This window comes from Leucoraja erinacea, chromosome 35 (assembly GCF_028641065.1).
Source record: "Leucoraja erinacea ecotype New England chromosome 35, Leri_hhj_1, whole genome shotgun sequence".
In the NCBI taxonomy this organism is placed as follows: domain Eukaryota; kingdom Metazoa; phylum Chordata; class Chondrichthyes; order Rajiformes; family Rajidae; genus Leucoraja; species Leucoraja erinaceus.
This window is the reverse complement of record NC_073411.1, coordinates 14,057,668-14,081,330: the sequence shown is the minus strand read 5'-3', so window position 1 is coordinate 14,081,330 and position 23,663 is coordinate 14,057,668. Positions and strand designations below refer to the sequence as shown.

At 41.5% G+C, this 23,663-nt stretch overlaps 2 protein-coding genes across 4 annotated transcripts in view; both read left to right on the top strand.

Moving 5' to 3' along the window:
• On the top strand, window positions 1-6,673 carry ankrd39 (ankyrin repeat domain 39). 3 transcript variants are annotated; one of them, XM_055662413.1, is made up of 5 exons: window positions 1-776; window positions 1,717-1,852; window positions 3,044-3,147; window positions 4,816-5,019; window positions 6,184-6,673. In XM_055662413.1, the coding sequence occupies exons 2-5, from the start codon at window positions 1,750-1,752 to the stop codon at window positions 6,337-6,339; spliced, it is 567 nt and encodes a 188-aa protein (XP_055518388.1). In that variant the 5' UTR covers window positions 1-776; window positions 1,717-1,749; the 3' UTR covers window positions 6,340-6,673. The 3 variants fall into 3 exon arrangements, with proteins under 3 accessions (XP_055518388.1, XP_055518390.1, XP_055518389.1); XM_055662414.1 differs by lacking the exon at window positions 1-776 and adding an exon at window positions 789-1,474; XM_055662415.1 differs by lacking the exons at window positions 1-776; window positions 1,717-1,852 and adding an exon at window positions 786-1,474.
• Window positions 6,674-7,880: 1,207 nt separating this feature from the next.
• LOC129713363 (myoferlin-like) overlaps window positions 7,881-23,663 on the top strand; it is a 55,306-nt gene continuing 39,523 nt past the window's right edge. Inside the window, exons 1-18 of the mRNA XM_055662363.1 lie at window positions 7,881-8,145; window positions 10,512-10,567; window positions 11,363-11,454; window positions 13,286-13,394; window positions 13,963-14,026; window positions 14,523-14,671; window positions 15,323-15,451; window positions 15,868-15,930; window positions 16,735-16,785; window positions 17,031-17,061; window positions 18,075-18,190; window positions 18,597-18,720; window positions 19,420-19,523; window positions 21,138-21,206; window positions 21,574-21,617; window positions 21,870-21,946; window positions 22,557-22,672; window positions 23,071-23,184. Coding sequence (XP_055518338.1) covers window positions 8,073-8,145; window positions 10,512-10,567; window positions 11,363-11,454; window positions 13,286-13,394; window positions 13,963-14,026; window positions 14,523-14,671; window positions 15,323-15,451; window positions 15,868-15,930; window positions 16,735-16,785; window positions 17,031-17,061; window positions 18,075-18,190; window positions 18,597-18,720; window positions 19,420-19,523; window positions 21,138-21,206; window positions 21,574-21,617; window positions 21,870-21,946; window positions 22,557-22,672; window positions 23,071-23,184 — 1,581 coding nt within the window. The 5' untranslated portion in view covers window positions 7,881-8,072. The remainder of the gene's footprint in view (window positions 8,146-10,511; window positions 10,568-11,362; window positions 11,455-13,285; window positions 13,395-13,962; window positions 14,027-14,522; window positions 14,672-15,322; window positions 15,452-15,867; window positions 15,931-16,734; window positions 16,786-17,030; window positions 17,062-18,074; window positions 18,191-18,596; window positions 18,721-19,419; window positions 19,524-21,137; window positions 21,207-21,573; window positions 21,618-21,869; window positions 21,947-22,556; window positions 22,673-23,070; window positions 23,185-23,663) is intronic.

Below are 23,663 nucleotides of genomic sequence, written 5' to 3'. Positions count from 1 at the left end.
AAGCTTTTCACTGTACCTTGGTACACGTGACAATAAACTGAACTAGTGTCATCTCCTGCCACCTCTTTTTATGGTATTATGCGGTGGTGGCAAATACAATGGGTTGTTGAAAGCCACCCAGATTATTCTAGCATTACTCCTCTTCACATGATCTCTGTCACGGCCAGAAATACATTTGTGGCTTTCCACCAAGTTCACCTCATCAGTAATTATATTGGTCTAGCAACCACTACAATTGCAATGCTGTCAGAACTGCTGTCAGAACTGCATTGTTGAAGATAAGAGCATGAAATAATACCTGAGATCTAACCATTTAAAAACAGAAATCCTTTAAGTATTTCGAGAAGAAGCCGGATTGAACGTTTGTCAGCAAACTGACTTGGTGGGAGATTGAGATTCAACCGGACTGATAAAAGATCGACTCTGCCTATTAGAAGTTAATTGAATGGGTGATGTTTTGGGTCGAGACCATTGAAATTGTGATTTATGTTTGAACCCTAACCAAATACCAATGTTTTACGCCATCTGGTGTTCACATACAAGATTGACATGGAAAGTATTGATTGGTGAACTTTTATTTTTTTAATTGAGATACATTTAATCAAAAACAATTCGTCGCGACCGCAAGGAAACGTGATCACGAATTTCGCCTCTGGAGCAATCCAGACATTTCAATTTGGATACACTTCGGTTCCTTCCCCCTCCGCTCGGATTGGCTGCCGACCTGGTTGTATCTTTACTGTTAGTTACATCGTGAACCTTTGTGTTTTCAAGAGGTGAGTGAAATGGAGGTGTTTGTCCTGAGAAATAGTCCGAGTTCAAACCAAAGATCCTGGAGCAGCTCTAAGATCTTTGGTTCAAACGGCTGTTATTGCTGACATTGGTGGTATAGGGAGTGCTGACTCACCAGGGTTTGTCTGCATGAGTGCACACTGTTTTTGCGGCCATCTTTAGTTTATTGCACGTCTTTCCAGTCCTTAAATTTTAATATTGCTTCTAGGGTTTGAGTAACGACCAAAGATTATAGATTATAATCGTTGGTAACGACCCAGTCAGCGGTTAGGTATATAGTTTCACAGGTTTGCACTACCAGTTAGCTTTGGTTTCAAAGTGGTGACGTGTAGAAGATCTAGAATCTAAGAGTGGAAATGTTGGCGAGGAACTATCAGACGAGTCCCCTGGCAAGTCCATCGACCCAGTCTTTTTAAAGATTGTGTCGAAATAATTTAAAAACAACAGAAAATGCAAGCGAAAGGACACTATAGACCGGTCAGTATCAATGGTGAAAACGTTTAAAGTCTGGATATGGTCAACTATTGAAGACCCAGTCAGTCGTGGCCAGAGGTAGAACCTTTTTACTCCGCTTTGTTTTTGGGGTCACCGGTCGAGAAGATGAATTTACCGGAGGGAATGCGAGCGACCAGGTTGCGGGGAAAAGATCGGCGCGGGGTTTTGAACGAGCCAATTGAAAGGGGTAAGCACTCTCCTTCCGTAACCTTTCCTCGATTGTGGCGAATAACGAGCTTAAAGGTGATCTCAAATAAATAAAAATGGGATTTCATAAAATATCTTCACCAACAGAGATTTAGAACTGTCTACCAGAGGGTGTAAGTATAGATGGTTTTAATGAGGAGCCGAAGAGCGATGGAACAGCTACAGAAAGATTGGAAGGGACCTGGGTGGAGCTTAAATAGTAATAGTAAATTTCTCTTGCAGCTCGTCTTTGCTGGTCTACTTCCAACCAGAAGCATGGCCTCGGCTAGCCATAGTCTGGATTGTACCTGCTGTTCTATTGACTCCTCAGTCCCAAGAAGTGTACAGCAGACATTAGAGGAAATGGATTTTGACAGAGGTACAAAACCATTCAAGCTTTGACTCCCCCAGTGGTCCAGTATATCTTCTTCTTGCGCATGGCGTGCACAGCCTAAAGTTGTAGGACAACTTGTTCTATTTGATCTTATTTGATTGTGCACGCCGGGTTGGTTGCGTTCGTCAAAACAGGGCGGTCAACATGAAGGTTACAATCTCCCACCTCGCCCAGTATATCAGTAATGTTGACAGCGTCAAACATTGCATTGATTTCTCCTCAACATTCCCTCTGTGGGTGGGCAGCGTATCTACACGGTTACATATGCATGTTGAATTAAAGGTAGAACTTTCACTTTCATTTTGTGAATCACAGAATATTCCTGGCTGTTTCATAGGCATGCTGTACCTCTGAGGATATTAGAGAGATAAATATTGGCCACGGCAGCACCAAATCCCCTCTTTCTCATCTAATGTTTTTTTTTGTGTAGGAAAGAACTGCAGATGCTGGTTTAAATCGAAGGTAGACATACAATGCTGGAGTTACTCAGCGGGTCAGGCAGCATCTCTGGAGAGAAGTAATGGGAGACGGGTTGGGGATGGTTTTGGGTCGAGACATCAGTCTGAATAAGGGTCTCGACCCAAAAGGTCACACATTCCTTCTCTCCAGAGATGCTGCCTGTCCTGCTGAGTTACTCCAGCATTTTGTGTCTACCTAATAGTTCTTTGGAATCTTCTGTGTCCACTTGAGTAAGCGATTATCCGCCTGAGAAAACATAGTTTTACTGAAAAAGAGAATTGCCAAGATCAAGGCCTCTAATCCAAAGCCCACAGCTTTCACTAGCCCATGGTTCACTAGGCAGCAGTGATCGTCCTTCAAACAACAGACACCTCAAAGCGCTGGAGAGATACCAATAATGCTGTAAATCCATTGTCAAGATGAGTAAAACGACTGTTTCACACTCTCCCAGGCCAAAGTTCTCTCTATCAAGGCTCTAGTCAGCAATATAAATATAAAGCAACTTTACAGGCATCATGGGTGAGGGGAGATTGTATGGTCCTCAGCAGTCTAGGAGCAGGCTGTTTAGGTCGTGGAGTTTGTTGCATGTGGTTGTAGCTAATTTGCAATTGGGCAGGAAGTGTACATTGTTCAATGGGAGAGTTACATGGAGTAAGTTCTATTCGATATACAACTGGGAAATTACCTGCCTGAATATTTCCTCTTCCCTTGATGTAGGCATCTGGTCAGCAGCCTGTAATGGTGAACTCGGCAGGGTGCAGAATTTTCTGGAAAAAGGGACCGATCCAAATTCACCTGATCGATCGGGCTACACAGCGTTGGTGAGCTAATACTTTACAAGGTGATCTTCATTGTAAACTAATTTAACTCACAGTCGAGTGATTTGATGGTGGAGGGGATGTGAAGTATTATCTTTGGACAGACAGTTAAAAAAGTAATTGAGGAAAGTCAGAGCAATTCTGATCTTGGGGATGTGATGTAAAAAAACAACACATTTGCATCCAATTTATATCATGATTTTTAAATATATAATCCATTTAGAATAGAAATTCCATGAGTCACCTGGTGGAGCTCCCCCAGAATGTTTTGCAAATTGCTCTTTCATTATTATTTTGGCAGGGTAAACATTTGTTCCTCAAGTTTTCTTTGAAGGTATTTTTCATCCAGGTTAACCTTTCCATGCTATTTTTAAATTGATCACTCAAAGACATGAAAAACCAGCTGAATGTCTGTCAATAGACAATTGGTGCAGGAGTAGGCCATTCAGCCCTTCGAGCCAGCATCACCATTCACTGTGATCATGTCCCAGGGCTTTTACTTGAATCTCTGCAAAAGGACGAGAAAGGATAAGAAGATTGTTCAGAAAAGCATTTGCAGCCCTTGTTTTATTAATGAAATCATTGAGTATGACAGCAAAAAGGTTATCCTCAACTTTTATTTAAAAAAAAAAGCTTTGAGATGAAATATTGTTACTAATTCCACACATCGCGCTATTGGAAGCATGTTATTGGCATTAGAGGACCATGTGAAGATTTTGCACTATGGTTTCAGAGATGAGGAAGTGAAGTTATCCAGGAAGAGAAGCTAGAGTTCCCCTTCGAGCACTGCGGACCAGTTAACAGGAGGCTTCAATAGAATTAAGAATGTACGTTTTTTCTTTTGTAAGAAGGAACTGAAGATGCTGGTTAACACTGAAGATAGACACAAAATGCTGGAGTAACTCAGCAGGACGGACAGCATCGCTGGAGAGGAATGAGTGATGTTTCAGGTCTGCAATTTCGGGTCTGAAGGAGGCTCTCGACCCATTCCTTCTTTCCAGAGATGTTGTATGTCCCGCTGAGGTACTCCAGCATTTTGTGTCTATCTAGTTTTTCCTTTTGTTTTGTTCAGGATGTGGGCAATGCTTTGGGTAGTGTGTTCCAGTATTTACGCTGTGCAATGGAGAAGGAACAGCAATTTATTTTTCAAGTCCAGATATTTCCATTGGTTAGTATGGATGTGTTGGGCTGAATGGCCTGTTCCATACTATATAACTCACGATATTCCCATCAGCCTGCTGTCCTTGCCCCCTTGGTGCCTGAGAAGTGCTCTCACGATAGGTTAGATGAGAAAATGACATACATTTTGCACATGGCACAGAGTGCAGTTGTAGGGAAGAAAGATTTTTCTCTGAACTAATGCAAGTTGGAAGGTTTTAAAGAAGAATGTAAGTGTCTGGATTGCAGGCATGGGGGAAGCTAAACAAGTCACTTTCAAAAGGGAATGATAATTCCTGTATTGGATACATTTACCATAGTCTGTGGAACAGTTGGAACAACCAACTATTGGTCTCTTTCATGGAGACATCATGGGAAGGATAGGTCATGTGGGTTTATCATTTATTTAAAAAACTAGTAGATTCAGTAGAAAGGGGAAGATAATTATGGGCAGGAAGATTTATATTTCCACTGAATACTCCGTCCAAATTATCTCTGTACTTTTATTCAAAGCACTATGCCAGTCGCCGTGGTGATTATAAGATCTGCGAGTATCTGCTGAAGAATGGAGCAAACAGTAATGCTCAGACTAAAGGAGGGGCAACTCCACTTCACAGAGCTGCCTACTGTGGCCACCTCCCTGTGCTCAAGCTGCTGCTGTCCTATGGAGCCACCCCTGCTATCACAGATGATGACGGCGCAACTCCTCTACACAAGGTACATACGGTGATGCTACTGTCAGCCCATATTCTGCTGTCATTCGTTAGTCTTTTTTTAAAGCAGTGTCATGTTTAGAGTTACAGCAGACGTTGTGGTCGAGGTTAATTAATTTTGGTCCTCTTCCCCACCCCCCTAGAGTGCTGCCTCTAGGCTTGACTCACTCATTGCTGCCATTTATTGGCTCCTAGTTATGCAGTACCTCAAGTTGCCAACCATGTTTTCACATCGCTTTGCGGCCTAGTCTCTCTCTATATCTGCAAATTCCTCTATCCTGATGGGGTAATAATGATGCTGGCTGCTTTGATATATTTAAATGTCCAAGGCCCAAGCTCTGGAATTCCCTCCCTAGACCTTTTGTCTTTTTCCTCCCAAGATGTTTTTCCAAATCTACCTCTTTAACCAACTTACATGTAATATGCCCTGAAGGTTCCTTGCATAGATCAATGTCAGATTTTGTTGAATATGTTTCCGTTTGTGACTTAGGATGTTTTTGTCTGTTAAATGTGCAATATAATTCTGAATGTCATGGATACGGCCACTTGGTGGAGCTGCAAGCTGTTTCTTGCCGCAATAGCATATTTTAATAATAGGCAAACATGCAAGCTTTTTGTTTATCCTTATTGCAACATAAGGGATTCAGTAAGCAGATCTTTATACTGGTTAAAACAAAGTATGCACATCCAATAATATGATGCAGCTCTATCGGACTTTGGTTAGGCCGCATTTGGAATATTGCATGCAGTTCGATTTGTCCCATTACACAGGAAAGATATGGAGGCTTTCGAGAGGGTGCAGAGGAGATTTACTAGAATGCTGCTTGGGTTATAGGGCTAATTTGAGCTTTGTGCTAATTTAGAAGAGCATGTGGAAGACATGAAAATCAAAGATTTGTAGGTGCTGGAAAATCTGAAATAAGAATAAATGGGGAAAGAGAAACAGTTAAAGCTTCAGATTCAAAATCTTTCATCAGATGCAAGAAACATCTTGGATATTAATGGAGGTCTGTGTACTTCAGGGAATATTCTTCTTGATCTGTTTTAGCAAATCTCCCACTCTGCTTCCCCAGATCATCAATTTACATTAGCCAAGTCCATGCATAGAAGGTGGCTTTTTGAGTGAAATTAAACTTATCTTTACAAGCAATATGTCTTTTATCCACAGGCTGCAGAAAGGGGTCATCAGGAGGTGTGCGATGTTTTGCTCAAGGAGAATCCTGCTCTAAGGACAATAAAGGACAGAAGGTCCAGAGCACCTCATGATCTGGTGACAGACCATCCAACTTTGAAGGAACATCTGCAGCCCAGGAAGTTAACGTGAAAACCATTTTCTGGATTTAATATCCCCTGCCAATACAGCACTTCCAACATCGACTATAGATTTTGTAAAAGTAACAATGTCCTTCATTTATAAGTCACATTGGAGTTTTTTGTCTGGTGGATTGCCAGGCTGACGTGACTTGATGTGCTGATCAACTTGTGGATGATTTACAAAAATATCTGCATCCAGCTCCCATATTGCTGAGGGTCAACTGATGACTATAATTTTCTGGGTTACTAAATGCAGTAATGTAACAACCAAGTTGCTACTACGTTATTTTATCCTGCTCATACAGACTGATATTTTAAGGTATTAAATTTTCAAATTAGTGGGCTATTCTTATCCACTGTTTTATTTTTCCACGTTTCATCTTACTTTTTCATCTTTGCTACCAGTCTCTGCAGTTGATCCTAACCAAAATGAACCATTTGAGATGCAATTTCTTCAAACCTGACTGTAAGATTGATAGACTGCTAGACTCAAAGTACAATTTAAAACTTTGTGACATAAATCTGTGTCATAAATAGCAACAAATGTGTAAAGTAAGATCTGAGCAGATTTTCAGAATTTGGTTTGACAGGGATGGGGTTAGCAAAAGTCCACATTTTGTAAGCCTGATAAGTTCGACAGAAAAGAAGGAATTGATAAGTGAGTTGAGACCCTTTAAAATCATTTGGCAGTCAGTGTCACTCATGCCTTTGTTTCAGATGATTATAGTTCAATTTCTGGTCCAGAGATTTTAGCACGAAATAATACTCTGATGGACCAGGACCATGCTGAGGAATGATTCCAAAGACAGGAATGCAGACTTCAGTATGAAATGTTTAGCCAAGACCTTGTCTGCTGGTTCCTCAAAGATTTCCTTAAAAAAAGATTTATCAGTCCTCAGATGAGGAAGGTGTACACGATAGATGTCTCGCCTCGAGTGTTTATGTCTTAAAGCTTCCCTCACCGTGTTGTCGTCGAAGGTTATCGTGTCCAAAGATTGGTCGTGTCCATCCGCGTCACATGGTCGTAGTAGGTCGTAGTAGGCCCGGGACACGGGCATCCCACGTGACACGGGCGTCGTCGCCGCTTCTTGCCTTCACCCTCACTGCCCCCCCATCACGTGGGGCACATGCAGCCCCTTTGCCGGGTGGCTCCCCTCGTCACGTGGTCAGTTGCCCGGGCTCCACCCGTCACGTGGCCCGGACTCCGCGCGTCACGCGGCCCGGACTCCCCTCGTCACGTGGTTCGTTACCCGGAATCCCCCCGTCACGTTGCCCGGACTCCCCCCCCCCCCCCCGTCCCGTTGCCCCGACTCCCCCCGTCACGTGGTCCGTTGCCCGGACTTCCCCCCGCGCGTCACGTGGCCCGGACTCCCCCGTCACGTGGTCCCGGTACCCGGAATCCCCCCCCCACGTGGCATGGACTCCCTCGTCACGTGGTCCGGTCCCGAATCCCCCGTCACGTTGCCCCCCCCCGTCACGTGCCCCGTTGCTCCCCCCCGTCACGTTGCCCGGGCTCCCCCCCGTCACGTGGCCCGTTGGCCCGTTGCCCGGGCTCCGTCGGGCGGTTGTTGTGCGCCGTCGCGTCGCGTTGCCCGGGCCCGTGCGGCCTTGTCACATGGCGCCCTTTGTTACGCCTGCCCTTCGAATGGCCGTGTCCCTCCTCTCGGGTTACCGGCCCCGCCGGAGGAGGGAAATGGAAGGCACCGCGCACTCATCACCCGGAGACGTGGCTGGCGGCTGAAGATGCTCCAGGTTGGAGGGCTGTCCGTCTCCAGGATCCAGAGTTCCCGAGTCTATGTGACCGTGATCTTCAGAGGTGAGGGAGACGAGGGGGTGAGCCGTGCTCCCCACATCACCCTCGGCAATCGCCGGTCAAGGCCGCCCAGCCACTGAAAACCACCCCTCTGGCCACTGGGCGAAATCCCGAGCAGTTACCATCTAGTTATCATACACTGAGTCACTTCTGTGTGGAACCTAGTCTCCTCTCGAAACTATCCCCCTTAACATTGGACCACTGCAATAATGGTCATTCAGCCCTATGATGTTGCACTTACTCTTTTCGAAATCTCCCTCTTCATAAATCCAAAATGATAGGAGCAGAATTAGGCCATTTGGTCCATCAAGTCTATTCCGCCATTCAATCATGGCAGATCTAATTTTTCCCCTAAACCCCATTCTCCCCATAAATCCTGACACCACCCCTTGGCCCTATATTTCCACCTACTTACAATATCTATACGTTTGCAGATCCGCCAGCTTCAATCATCCAGAATTTTTTTCGTCAACATCTGCACTTTCTTGTGTTTTTAGATAACTTTGGCATGTCTCTGTTGAATTCCATAATAATAACATTTTCCATTCTCTTAATAGCCTTCTAATAACACTTTCCATTCTCTTAATAGCTGCCTTCATTGGCGATTGGATTTTATTTAAGACCCTTGGGATTTTCTTTATTATAAACAGCATTATAAATGCAAGTTACTAGTGAAATGTAAGAATTGGGAGTATTTTAGTTGGAAGGCAGATTCCATATTGGACAAGTTATATTAAAGCAAAATGTTTGGAGAAATACCCTTTCAATCTCAACCCGAAGACCCGATAGAAGCAAATAAAATTATGAGAGGCATAGAGAGGGGTGACAGTTAAATACTGATTTCATGGCTATCCTGATTATTACCTCTGATTGTTTACATTCCTGCCAATCCATTAACTACAACTCCCTTGCTTATAAAGAATATATCGCATATTTTCTTAGGACTTGGCAGGCCCATTAAGTCTGTGCCAGCTCTTTGAGAAGTCTCATTAGTCTTATTCTTCTATTTATTTACCGTTAACTCCCCCTGACTCTCATTCCATCCACGAGCGCCAGAGGTAACTTACAGTAACCAATTAATCTGCTTCTTGATTTAAAACATTCCTCTGCTTCCCTTTGAGAAAACAATGTGTAAAAATAAATGACCCTCGCCTGCATTCATTGGGAGATCATTAATAAATTGGTAGCATTCTTTCCATTGGAACACCTGGAGAATGTAACTCTGACACGTTGTGAACCCATTGACATGGAAAGTACAAGTGCACGCCGCGAATCTGGTAATAAACAGTTGTAAATACTGAGAAAATGCTGCTTTATTGGTCCAGTTATCTTCCTTCTGAATTATTTGTAGTTGTTTCCAAAAATCACCCTTGACCCTGTAGTTTTAGCTTTCTGATTTAAACAGGTTCCCAGGGCCTTCCTGTTGCAATAAATGAGAATAAAATTTGGGGACCTCTCATTAAAACCACTCTGCCAGCATACCCTATTTTCCTCTCATCTATTTTGTTAGATTTCACTTAAATGCATCTTTGCTAACCCCTGTTGAGTACTATTTCCTGTGGTATTGAATTCCACATTCTCACCACCATCTAGGTAAATACATTTTTTCTTATTTCACAATGGATTTATTATTGACTGTTGTCTTAGTTTTGGATTCCTGCACAAATGAAAAACGTGTATGCACTCGATTGAATTTAAGGATCATTCTCAATTCCTCAACTTTTGTTTCCTAGAAAGCGGAGCACTCAACTTGTTTAGTTTTTACCTCTCTATTTTTGTATCATTCTTGTAAATTATTCTTGTAATTTATCTGGTACATGTCTATTCTAATCATGGAGATCAGAATTGTACATTTTGATTTGTATCATATTGAATGGCGGTGCTGGCTCGAAGGGCTGAATGGCCTACTCCTGCATCTATTGTCTATTTCTGTTTCAAATTTCTGGTAAACATTGTTCTATTCATGAGTTTATATGATTTTTGAATTGTATCATTTTAGAAATTCTCTTGTTAACGTGCAAATATATTTATTTATTAGTGTGTCTGCTAAATATTACTTTGCGTTATCTCATTTAAATTTCTCAGAATAGATGGGCTCCGTAGCCTTCCTGCTAATCAATACTGATTTAGCTATTAACAGTAAATTTGCCAATGGTAGAGAGATTCAGTATCTCCTTGTGACACTCAACTTGAAGCTTAACTGGATCAGCCACACAAACTCTTCAGATACAAAGCCAAATCACACGCTTTATATCCTGCTGTGAATTGATCATATCCTTACTCCCCAAACCTTTTCAATCATTCATAAATCAGGAGTGTAATTGGATTGAGCTGTACGTAACATTGAATAACTGTAACACATTTTCTAGGTAATAAGAAGAGAACAGGCTTATCAGAGGAAGATGTTACTGTACGATGGAACGATGTAAGTGGAAAGGCAATAGCAAGATGAGAAGCTCCACATAATTTGAAACTTTAAAGCTGTACCCACAAATTTGCAAAGGCTTCATTTAATATGGCATGAACACGAGGTATTATTAATGAAAGTTTAAAAGGGATCCACCATTTTCTGGAGTCATTGCAGACGATTTGACCGACATGTATAGTAAACTGCTTATTCTGGATTAAGATAAAAATCAAATCTTATCCGTGACGCAGATGATCATTGATCAGGGTGGGTGCGTGCATGTCATTACATGGGTGAGGCAGAGAGGGATGGGTTTAATCTGGTAAGATGGTGGATGCATAGAATGATAATGGCAGCAGGGTGACTTCTGCCAACATGTGGTCAACGAGAGAATTGTGTTCAGGCAGTAGTGTGAAGTTTAATTCAACTGAGCAGGAGAGGAATTTGGTGTACATTGCAACTGGGTGGGAGAGGTGGGTTGGTGTTTGGATGAGCAGTTGTGATGTAAGATATATGTTGAGAAAAGGAGGGAGAATGCAGCAACACTGGGGGGAGGAATGCACTTGATGGTAATGGTGGGGAGGAAAATGTTGCAATAATGGGTGGGATAGGTAGAGAGCACAAGGCGGACAAGGATAAGAGCATAAGATGAAATGCATTGGCAGCATAAGCTGAAGTGAAGGGAGGACTTGGGTGTAGATGACTTGGGGATGTGTGGGCAGTCTTGGGTGAGGTGGAGGAAGGCAACCACATTTGAAAGCCATTTGTTGTTAACATTAAAAATTATATTTATTTTTTCCTTCTTGTTATCAGAAACTAGACTTTAAGTTGAAAGGAAATCCTTTAGATACAAAATCCTCTCTGCAGATTCACCTGAAAGAAAATGGCAAAAGTGGAAAGAGCAGGTAACATTGTTCTGCGCTATATGGAGATATTATCTAACTCCTCAGCCAGTGTTCTATAATATAAGCTGGTGATCTTAGCATGTGGGATCTGTAAACATTGACTGGGTACCCTGTAAACGTCCAAACCTTGTAAATAGTCAAGGTGGTCACAAGAACACAGCAGGTGCTAGAGATGCTGAGTAACCAGAACAGGAAATACAAAGGTAAATAGTCTCCAAATGGATCAACAGGGTTGTTCAGTAAAGCCAAGAGGCAAAAAGTCAAAAGGAATGAGTGAACAATTTGATTGGAAAAATGACGATATAAAACAGCACAGGAATACGCCATCTGGCCCACAATGTCTATGCTGAACATGATGCCAACTTTAAATTAGTTCCTTCTGCCTGCACAGGGATGCATATTCCTCCATTCTCTGCAGGATTTCTTTCATAGCCACTAACTCAGTGACCCATCTTTCTCACTCTCACTCTCCATAAAACGTCGCAAGATCTTCTCAGTGATGATTCCTTTAGCATTCTCACTCCTAGAAACATATCTGGACCATCAAGCGCGTCACCAGTATATTATCACACTTGCTGTTTAGATGAATGCACTGGATATTTTAAACATAGCAAATGTGTTCAGTTGAATAGTGGTCTGTTGCTGCTTTGAATATCAATATAGGATATTTAGTGTTCCCTTGATAAGCGTCACAAAGAGGAGTCATGCATCACATACGTAGGCTTTCAGGCAGCCATGTCAGAGCTGGCTATCAAGTATCTACACCAATCCCATGTTCCAGCATTCTGCCCATAGTCCTCTGTGCCATGAGACTGCAGGTACTGATCTAAATATTTCTTAAATATTATGAGAGTACCTGCCTACTTAACCAACTTCTTTGGGCAGTGTGTTCTAGATTTCATTCACACTTTGCTTTAAAGCGTTCTTCTTCAAAACCCTTTAAATCTCCTGCTCCTTACTTTAAAACTATGTCTTCAGTTATAGACATCTTTGGTATGGAAAAAAGATTGCTGAGATATTAGCCCAACATAATTTTGTCCAACGGGTCTCACAGCTTTCTCCACTCATGGGGAAACAAACTCAGCGTATCCAGTCTCTCCTTATAGCCCAAACCCAGGCAACATCCAGATGAATATGTAGAAAGGGTCCCAACCCAAAACATCACCTATCCATATTCTCCAGGAATACTACCTGAACCGCTGAGTTACTCCAGCACTTTGTATCTTGTTTTATCCTGATGAATATCTTCTGCACAGATAATGTGTTGGCCAGATGTGTTACAGGAGATAACATGTTACTCCAGCTGTGCCTTAAGTAATGTTTTATATATGAATTGGTAAATTATGCCTGATCCAAATTACAGCATGTCTGACAGTGCAATGCTTTGCAGATTGGCCCAGAACTTGGTGCTGAAGTAAGTACAAACAATTGGCTAATCTTTCAAAGTTTTGTATGATACTTGCTTAAATACAATTGGGTTTTGGTTAAATAGAAACGGGTTCTATAGGCAAACGGTTTGCTAATCTGAAGGCATGAGTTATAAAAAAAATAGGTTAAATCTTTGGATCCTGCTGGTTGCTATGATCTGAAATGTCCAAGGACATTGGATAAATATTAGTAGCGCTGTGGGTAAAATAGCAGGGGAAATCAGTTAATTAGTTTTTGCACAGCACAAGTAAAGTTCTCTTGGGTTAAATGTTTTGTCTCCTTTGCTCTTTCATACTATGACATTGTCAGCAACATTCTTATAAGTTGGTTTTACCTTTTGTGGCAGGAATGATGTGTTCAACAGTAATTGTGACTGGAATTTATTTTGCTTGTTTCCCCTTAGGCTTGTTGGGTCCACTGTTGTCCGACTTGGAGGTCTGATTGGGGAAAAAAACAAAATTTTATCCTTCAATCAAATTCCTCTGCTGGATAAAAACAAACAAAAAACGAAGGTAACCCTTTGACAACTTTTTTTGTACCTAAAAAATTACTGCTGCTGGGATCCAAACTCGTACCGAATCATCCATTTGGCTAGCTTACCATGTGATCTAACCTTCTGACTAGACTACCATGTGGATCTTGTCAAAGGCCTTGCTAAAGTCACAGAGTGAACGTGCAAACTCCACTCAGACAGCACCTGAGATCAAGGTTGAACGTTGGTAGAGCAGTGATGCAGCAGCTCTACTAACTGCACCACTGCCAAGCTAATGTATTGATATAAATCAATACGGTTGCTCTGGGTTGCCCGCTGTTTAGGTTTTGTGGATGTTGAGGAGTGAGGCTCACCTGGGTAGGTGGAGGGTATTCCATCGTATTTCTGATATACCTTGTACAAGGTGTAGGGATTCAGAAGGAAGGTCACTTGAGGCCCAACATGGATGCGCATTGATAAACTATTGAGTTCTGAAGCTCAATCCTGTGGAGGTTGCTCATGGTCCTAATCCCTGCAAGAGATTGCTGGGACAGAGGAACTACAACTGCTGTAAATATAACTGATATTCATCTCCCTTTTATTACTAGAACACAATAAGTTTTGACATAATCTATGATGCGCCCAGAACTGACAAAAAACATAAGGAAGATGGTAAGTGAAGAGACTTTATGACATTTGTTTATGAGTTGAAAATAGTGACTATAATCACAAATTACTTTGAGAACTTAAAAGAATATACCGAAATGCAAATTACTAAATCACATGAGGCATGTTAATGCTGCCCATAGTAAATGGTTTAGTTTCAGAACCATCTCAGCTGCAAAGTTGAGGTTAGTCGGATAAATTAGTTAATAGACCTCCTCAGTATATGCAAACATGTTAACTTAGAAATTCTCAAGGAAGGTAAAGCTTAGATGCTAAAGAAAGATAGCAGATAAAGTTTCAAATCCAGACCAAAATTAAAGTTGTTTGTGTGTTTTTTTGCTGTATGGATGTGAAGTATGAGCAGGAGGAGGCCTTTTGTTCTCTTGAGTTAGTTCCACCATTCAGTTAGATCATGGCTACACTCTCCTGCCTGTTCTCCAATGCAGAATATGTATGCTTGTATATGTGTGCTTGCGTGACTGACCACGGTGTTCATTTTTAGGTAAACCCCAAAAGCCGCCATCTGTAACAAACATCAGTGGAATTCCAGACCCTGCAGCAAGACCCCCACCGTTGCCTCCAGAACAAGATACAGGAAGGGGAACCTCAAAATTCACTAAGAACATCTCAAGCAAACCACAGGACTTCCAGGTAAAGGAGACGTTATGCCAGCAAATTGAGCAGGTTTCCTCACAAACACCTCATGTATGTTTGGTTAGAACGTAGAAGATATTAATATGACTATCCTTTTAATTCATGACTCAGAGCCATGACTCGACATTGAAATGCCCATGTTGGGAATATTTCGTCTTTCCTAATATGGACCTGAGCATATGGTTTTCTTCTGAACTGATTTACTCAGTGATTTACAACTGTATGCAATGCATCAAATCTCAACTCTATTCCTGGGTATCCATCTATTGGTCATCAGGAACATTCATTCCTTCTGGGTTGTCCTGATGAAGGGGAGACCAATATATTCTACAGCACTCGAGGCTTGAAACAGTTGCAGTGATAAAGAAGGTAGACACAAAATGCTGGAGTAGACAGCGGGACAAGCAGTATCTGGCGTGAAGGAATGGGTGACGTTTCGGGTCGAAACCCTTCTTCAAACTGATCAGTCTGATGATTCTTAAATAATAGCAGAAGGTATTTGGCAGGTACTTGTGGATGAGGGTTACATTAGAAGCTGTGATCTATGGCAAGGTTAGAATTGCTTTCACAGAGTTGGCATAAGCATGATGGGTGAAATTTCCATCTTCAGTGTTATATTCTTGTATAACATGAAATCTTCATGAATAGGTTCGAATCCGGATTATTGAAGGCCGTCATCTCCAAGGTGTCAATATCAGACCTGTTGTGAAGGTGTATGTAGGAGACTCGTCTTTCCGAACAAGGATCAAACGTGGGAACAATCCAGTCTTTGATGAGGTAAAGAAAATAACACCATGGTGCAAGGAAAGAATTATAAGATTATCATCTCTCAGTTGGTTGTCATCTGCAGGTCAAATAACTGGAACCATTTGTAGGGATCAATGGCTTTAAACTGTAAAATAAGTAAACATGCTATTGATTTTGGTATTGAATGAGGTGAATACAGGTAGGTAAGTACATGTAGTTGGAGTTATGTGTGAGTTTGCATCAGAACAGTAAGTGTTTAAGATGTGTGAGAGAACATGGCTGTGGATTTCAGGAGGGAGCAAGGGTGGAGAGATCTTGGAAAAAACATCAAACCATAGATATTCATTCTTCTGGGCCTTTTCAAATTAACCTTGTGTAAAGTACAACATTTTGGTTTCTTTATCATCAGAACAGTACCTAGTCAATACTACAGTTTTGTTTTACAGATTTTCTTTCAGAATTTTCATAAAACACCATTAGAGGTCTTCAATACTTCGATACACATTCAGGTAGGTTGATCCAAAACTAACAACAGATATAAACTGTTCCCAAATCACAGCTGATAATATTCATGTGACATTTACTCCTGGGGCTGATGTTGACAAAAACGGCTATTTCCGAGAACTAACCTTTCCTATCCATGTACTGTCCAAATGTTTTCTAAAATTTGTAATTGTACGTGCTTCTACCACTTTTGGCAGCTCTTTCCATATACCCTCAACTCTTAGTCTGTAAAACTTGCCCCGTATGTCCCTCTTAAATCTTTTCCCTCTCACCTTAAACCTACCTCCTCTGGTCTTGGACTCCCCTACTCTATTCTATTATGATAAATGGTATTGAGTCTTTTTAACATTTCTCCCTGTTTTTTATTTAGCTACGTAAAGCAAGCACACAGCGATCTATCTTGTTGCATGTGAATATTGCTCAGCTTTGATTAAATCCAAGGTCACATAGCCAGTGATCTTGCTGTTTGGATTGGCATGTCAACAAAGAATATAGAGATGAGTCATTACCTCCAGCGGTTTAATTCAGGATATTAAATCTAAAAAGGCAGATGGAGATAAATTATTAATTTCACTTTAGAAGTATAGGAAAAAGAGGTAGAACTTTAATTATGACCACCCTCCAGCATATTTGGTATTCATTCCAAAAGGGAGAACAAGAAGTGTACCCTAACATTTTTTTAACATGTAACCTTCTCTGTGTGATGTTTTGTAACTTATTTTGCATATCAGATGCAGTGTTAAATATTAGGAACTGTTGTAGAGAATGGTTATTATTTAAACTCATGAACCCTTCCTTATTTTTTAAAGGTGTTAAATTCTCATTCTCTTCGATCTGATTCCATGATTGGCATTTTCAAAGTGAGTTTACACATCGATTGTTGTCTTGCATTTTGGAAACAATTTAAAATCTAGTCAAATTAAACATTCAATCCAAGTGTGTTTGTGGATTTGAAATCTAATGTATAAATACCATGTAATGATGTTGGTTGCTTGTCTCAGTTGATAGATTTTTATTAATCCGAAGGTATTAAAGTATGTCACAGCTAGCGCAGCAATTGATGATCTGAAACTTTTTATTGTCTTTTTAATCCCTTCTTTTACAGCTGGATATTGGCGCTGTTTATGAATTTCCAGGTAGGGAATTAAATGTCATTCTGTACCAGCATTGACCCTTCAGTTTTGAAAAGTGTCAGAAAGAACCTACTTGGGAGCTAAAATTGTTACATTTGAGTTTGGGTTCTGAACAAGGAGCCGTAACAAAAATAAAACTACCATCTTGATGGGAGGTGTCAGGAAGCAATTCTTCATGCAAAAGGGAGTGGAAAGCTGGAATTTTTCTCACAATCTGTAAATGGGTTAATAGAAAATTTCAGAATTAATATTGATGAGTTTTTAAATGCAGAAATATGGGATTTGGAACCAGGGCGGGCAGATGTTAGGAACAGACTTTCTGCAGGCTCTAGTAAAGATCCTTAAAACTATGAATCACATGAAATGTTATCATAAGTCAGACACTGCAGGAATTTGTTTCATGGGGGAGACCAGGCAGTTCATCGTATTATGTTGTCCAAAAAGAGAGGTATTTAGGTAACTCCCAGAGGAGCCTGACAACATGTCAGGGTAGCTACCAACAACAAAAACAAGTTCTCAGCCCTGCATTAAGGATCACAACTCTATTTAGAGTCAGGCAACCTGACCTAAGCTCCATATCTCCCATCAACGTATCTGATAGCAAGAGGTTTATAAGCCCTTAGAATTGTGATGGATCAGAACGGCTGCAGTTGGGGTTGGATTTTAATTTTATATACAAACACACCTCTAGCTATCTTTACTGTTGCTTGGTGCATGGCTTTGTAGCTTACATATGTTTAGGTACTTTTTGAGCATGGTTTGGGAACAGCTCCATCCAAGACCGCAATAAATTGCAGAGAGTTATGGACGTAGCCCAGACCATCGTGCAACCCAACCTCCCTTCCACTGATGTATCCACAATTCATGTTGTGTTGGTAGGGTCACCAGCATAATCAAGGACGAGTCTCGCCCCGGTCACTAGATTGGAGGCAGCATAAATGGTTCGCAAGTCAGATAAACTGACTATCTCATTTCTCTAGTATGTTCTATGTAATTGTGTGACGTTTCTGTGACAGATCATGCGGTGTTGCGGAAATGGCTTCTGCTCTACGAAGTTGATGATGCACACTCCATGGCCAAGGGTTACCTGAAAGTCAGCATCATTATCCTGGGAGCAGGTGATGAAGCACCGGTGAGCACAACCACATTTTATTACCAAAGGGCAATTTGTTCATACCTGTTCCTGACACACTGACGGTACCAGATAAAGTGCAATGGGCTGTTAATGATCAGAATTTTGTTTGAGTTGAGTTTAATAATAGTCTGATGGCTGTGGGGAAGTAGGTATTCCTGAACCTGGATGTTGCAGATTTTAGGCTCCTGTACCTTATACCTGAAGGCAGCGGGGAGATGAGTGAGTGGCCAGGATGGTGTGGATCCTTGATGATGCTGGCAGCCCTTTTGAGGCAGCGACTGCGATAGATCCCCTCGATGATGGGGAGGTCAGAGCCGATGATGGGCATCCCGTTGTCTTTGCTGAATTTAAAAGAAGCATGAATGTATTTTGTTTTCTAATTGAAATCTGTTTGTTGCACCAGATAGACAAGAAAGGGACAAATGAAGAGGATGATGTGGAGAGTAATCTGCTCCAGCCAACTGGTGTTCTCTCTCGATGGGTCACATTCATTCTTAAGATCTACAAAGCTGAAGACATTTCACAAAGTATGTCACATGTTGGATTAATTTTGTGCAAAAGTACTGATTTGGTGTCCACAGCTACACCCAGATTGACTAGGGTCCATTTTCCTTCATGTGCTTCCACCATTCAATATCACCCATTGGAAATCCTCTTTCCCCAGGCTTAACTCAATGCTTTCATACATAGTTCATTCTATTGGCATTAACATTTGGTGGGATTGGTAGCCAGGCCAGGTGTAGAGAGGGGGTCACCTCTACTTGCAGCCCCCCTGCACTTGAGTGGTGCAGGTTTTATGCCGGTGAGTTTGAGTACAATGGGTCGATTAGATCTGCCCTCACCAGGCACATTGTACCTTCCAGTAAGATTCCCTGCAATCCTAGCATTGACTGTGTTGCCCTTGCTTGAAGAAATCATTGGGAAAAGTTTAAATACCATTAAAGTTTTAAAAAATTGGAAAGGTCTCACTCTATTACTCTAAGCAGTACAGCCAGTATAAGCTGCTGCCTCAAAGCACCGGAGACCTGGGTTAGATTCTGACCTCGGCTGGAATTTATATATTCTACTTGTGTTTGCTTGGATTTCCTCTGGTGTCCTCCCACATCTCAGAAATGCAGCTAAAATCGGATCGGTGTAAATGGGTGACTGAGTCTCAGTGTGGCCTCGAAGGGCCAAAGGGCCCGTTTCAGTGCTTTATTTCCATACAAACACATTTCTATTTTCAGTGACAAAAGGGCTTAAGACAAACGTGAAGCACATGTTTGGAGTGGATACTTACAGGAAAGGTGGTGTTGACTCCTTTCTTGAAGTCAACTTTGCTGGAAATAAGGTAAGCAACCGATAACCTTTTCTTGTTGGCATCCAATACTACAGCAAGTTTATGTATTGTTATTTGAATCATAAGACAGCTCAGACTTGTGTTTTGACCCTACAGCTGGTTGCATTGATATTTCTGTCAGAGTCCTGCAGTTGGAAAGTTGATGTAGATGGCACAAAGATTGGCATGGCTCCGGTGGGCCGAAAGGCTTGTTTTTGTGTTGTAGTTTAGTTTATTGACATGTGGTACAATATGACTCTGACTCTATACCCCACCAGTGACTTCTTATCTTTTGCTATTTCCTATATCCACCCAAGCTGTTTTTGCAACTTGCGCTAATATTAATCTCACTACTGTGATTATCTCATTCTTTATTAATATAGCCACCATGCCTCATTTGCCTTAAAACTTGTTTTACCTAAATGTCAAAAACCTCTGCATGAGGTATTTGCATGAGGAGCCTTTAATTTTATCTCATCACTAGACTAAGTGGGACCCGTTGGGTCCCAGCGTCACACGGGAGGGCGGGTCCCCCAACACAATATTCCACCTCTCCACCAATTCCAAGATTGCTGGCCAGTGTTGGGGGGGGGCTTTCTGGAGTGCTAGCATGGGTGTTGTGGGCCGAAGGGACTGGTTTCCAGAGAGCTAGTCTGGACATTGTGGGCCGAATGGATTCTTGGGCTGGCAGCTCACTCACTCAGGCCTGGCAGCTCAGTAAGTCAAACCTGGCAGGCAGCTCAGAAACAGCCAGAAATTCTGCCGAAAACAGGTGAAAGACTGAGAGAAGGGGGAGGGTGGACAATCAATTTTAGACATTTTCATCTTTTTTTACAGTTGCAAAAGGCACACATTTCAATAGCCACACAGTTGCAAAAGGCACAGTTTAAAAACACATAAAGAGCACTCACAGGTCAGTATTTCCAGTGTTCTGTAGATTTCCAGCTCAGGCTGAGAGTCGTGGCCCTTTCCCTCCCCCATCTTGCAGAGACTGAGCCATGCCCACACTTCTGGGTTTTATAGCCCTTCCTCCCTCCCACTGGAAGGGGCGTGGCCTTCATGGCGTGATTGACAGGAGAGAGAATCACAACATTTTTAAAACATTAATAAGTCTTTTATTTTTCATTGATGGGAAAAATCCTCTGGCCCTGGCAGTTGGAGGGGAACTCTGAGTAAGGTGGCCAAATATCACAGCCGTAAGTGGTCGCGCTTTTTCTAAAATCAATATACTGTGCAGACAGGAAGTGGTCAAGTTTAGACTTTTAATTATATAGATTTTCTCTTACTCTGAATGACTCTGCTGGGGCATTCTTTTGCTTGTTTGCTGTACCCCTATCTGATACACTCTGGTTATCTTTAACATATTGTAGATGAGGACAGAGGAATCCATTCCCTTGAGAAGGAAATTTATTCCAGAGAAACATGGTTAAGAATATTGGTCTATGTAAAATAAATGTATGTTCACCCCTCTTATTAGTACGTAAAGACTTAACCACTGGGGGTGCAGCAATTAAAGGAGTCATGGCTGATCTATTTTTCCTCTCAACCCCATTCTCCTGCATTTTCCCTGTAACCTTCCTAATCAAGAACCTGCTCAAGATATTTAACCTGTTATCCTCTTCACAGGTGGCAACAAAAGTGGTAGAGAACCAGATAAATCCTGAATGGAACCAGGTGATTTACCTGAGGAGCAGGGTAAGGTGGAACATACAACTTTTAATATAAACTAATGTCGCTGGGTGGAGGGGCCAAGGAAGAGAGCATGTTTGATACAGTCCAGTGAGTCACTGCTTGAGTTATTCCAGTGTGTATAGGGTTGATACAGGTTTAAGGTAAAGAGCTTTAAGCTTCCTCCGGATGGTGTGGTGTGGAACGGCACAAAAGCCTCCTCAACAGGCGGCCAGTCTCAGCGGGTCAAGTCAGTGGGTGGGGAGAGTTGGCTGATTGGCAGGCAATGGGTATGGTGTTGCCATTCAGTTTCCATGAGCTTGGGGGCCGCAGACAATGCTGGGGTAAAATATGCATAATGATGATAACTTTTCCGCATTTTCCCCCAATATAGTTTCCATCATTGAGTGACAATATCTGGTTCACGGTTTATGATCGGTAGGTGAATGTCACTCTATTTTATTTACACTGTTGGGACTGAAGCCCATCCTTAAATAGATTAATAAATCTATAGATTAATAAATAATAAATAAATAAATAGATTAATAAAAGGCATTGTTTCCTGATTAGGGAGTTTGGACGGTCAGTTGTAGGGATGGACTGCAGACACTTTTTTAATAAATATACGATGGAAGGATTTATTCTGGGCTTTCGACTGCATATTGTTACAATTTAAATGTTTCTTTTTAGGAAGAGTGCAATCAAAAATAAACCTTTAGGAACAACACACTTGAATATCTCAAAGATTTCATCAATGGGACAAGAAGGTAAAACTATAGTCCTGGATATTATTTTAGGGGGAGGCATCTTGAATCTGCTTTTTTCTTTGTCTCTGATTATGCCCACATTCCCAAACAAGGATCTAGTGATCCAGAAGCTCCAATTTTTTTTTTTTATTTCAGGGCAACAATTTGCACAGTCCTCAGGAAATGACAATCATCCTCTGTTTCTCTGACTATAAAAATGTACCACAGTTCCAGAAGGAATCTTGTACAAGATTTAGAAAGCATGTACTTGTATAAGGACCATTCACCACCTCAGGATGTCTTTTATCACTTGTCCTGTCATTTGCTACTCAGCGAAGTACTTTTAAAATGCGATCTCCGTGGGATGTGCGGCAACTAATTTGCAGACAAATAGGATACAGCACAGATATGAACCATTCCCACAATGTCTGTGCCGAACATGATGCCATATTGTCATAAAAGATAAATCTTCTGAACTCTACTATGTGAATGTTACGGTAGCAGCCTTTTATCCACATTTCAGCTTCAGTTTGCATCCCTACTCATTGTTTAAGTCGGGTCTCCATCCTGAACCGATTTAAGTCTGACTTAATTACTTGGCCATGATGCATAATGGTTTTCATTCCAACAGATGATGACACAGGCGGATTCCTTCCACATTTTGGACCATGCTTTTTGAATATTTATGGCAGTCCCAGGGAAGGTCTTGATGGTGCGGATAAGGATGATGAGTTAAATCTTGGAAAGGTACCTGACTATTTATTGAGCAATGTTTCAAGACTCACTGCAGAGGGAGCTGCTAATGTCCAAAAAGAATTGAAAAGATGTGCTTATTGGATTCCTTTTTAAAATCTACTTGGTCCAGTCCGGTCCATGCTCCAGATGTGATCTGTGAACATTAAAACTGGAACTGATGCGCTACAATGCTGAAAACTATATTCTGCACTCCATACCTTTCCCTTTGCTCTACGTATTGTATTTGAGTTTGGCTAGTTTGTATTTGTGTATAGCATTATCTGACTTTGTTGGATAACATGAAAAACAAAGCTTTTCACCATAGCTTGGTACTGACAATAACAAATCGAAACACATCGAGCGAAAATAAGTCTGGATGCTCCAGTTAAAATGCTCGCTTTCTCTTTCAGATGGAAGGAGTCTATTACCGTGGTCGAATCTTGATAGAATTAATAACCAAAATGGGGGAACTTTCAGGAAATAACATTACTGATCTGCCTAGTGAAGATTCTTTGATAGTACAGGTATTAACACAGTAGGCTCTTCTTGCTCAATACCTTGATTCCCTGTATCTGGGCTTGTGGTTTACTAGAATGAGTGAACCTTTCTTGTACTTCTGTGATTTAAATGCAAATTGATACTAGATTAAATTGAACCACCTACTTTGCCAGCGGCTCCATTGGAGGAATGTAGAATAAGGGCAATATCTAACTTTAATGTTTTATGACTTAAAGTTAAGATTATATTTTTAATATGATTATAATCATATTGTTTAGAGAGAGGTGTGCTAAACAGTGGATCTCATTGATGAAGCAATGCAAGTCATCTCAACCCATCTGCTGATCAATCCCTGATCTGATAACTGGACTAATTTCCAATGGTCTTCCAACCAACTGTCCTCTTCCAGCCTCCATCAACCGAAGCAAGAATAACTATTTGTTGTTCAGGTCGCATGAAGTCTCATTCCCTTGTGGTCACTGACTTGCATTGCTTATGAATCGAG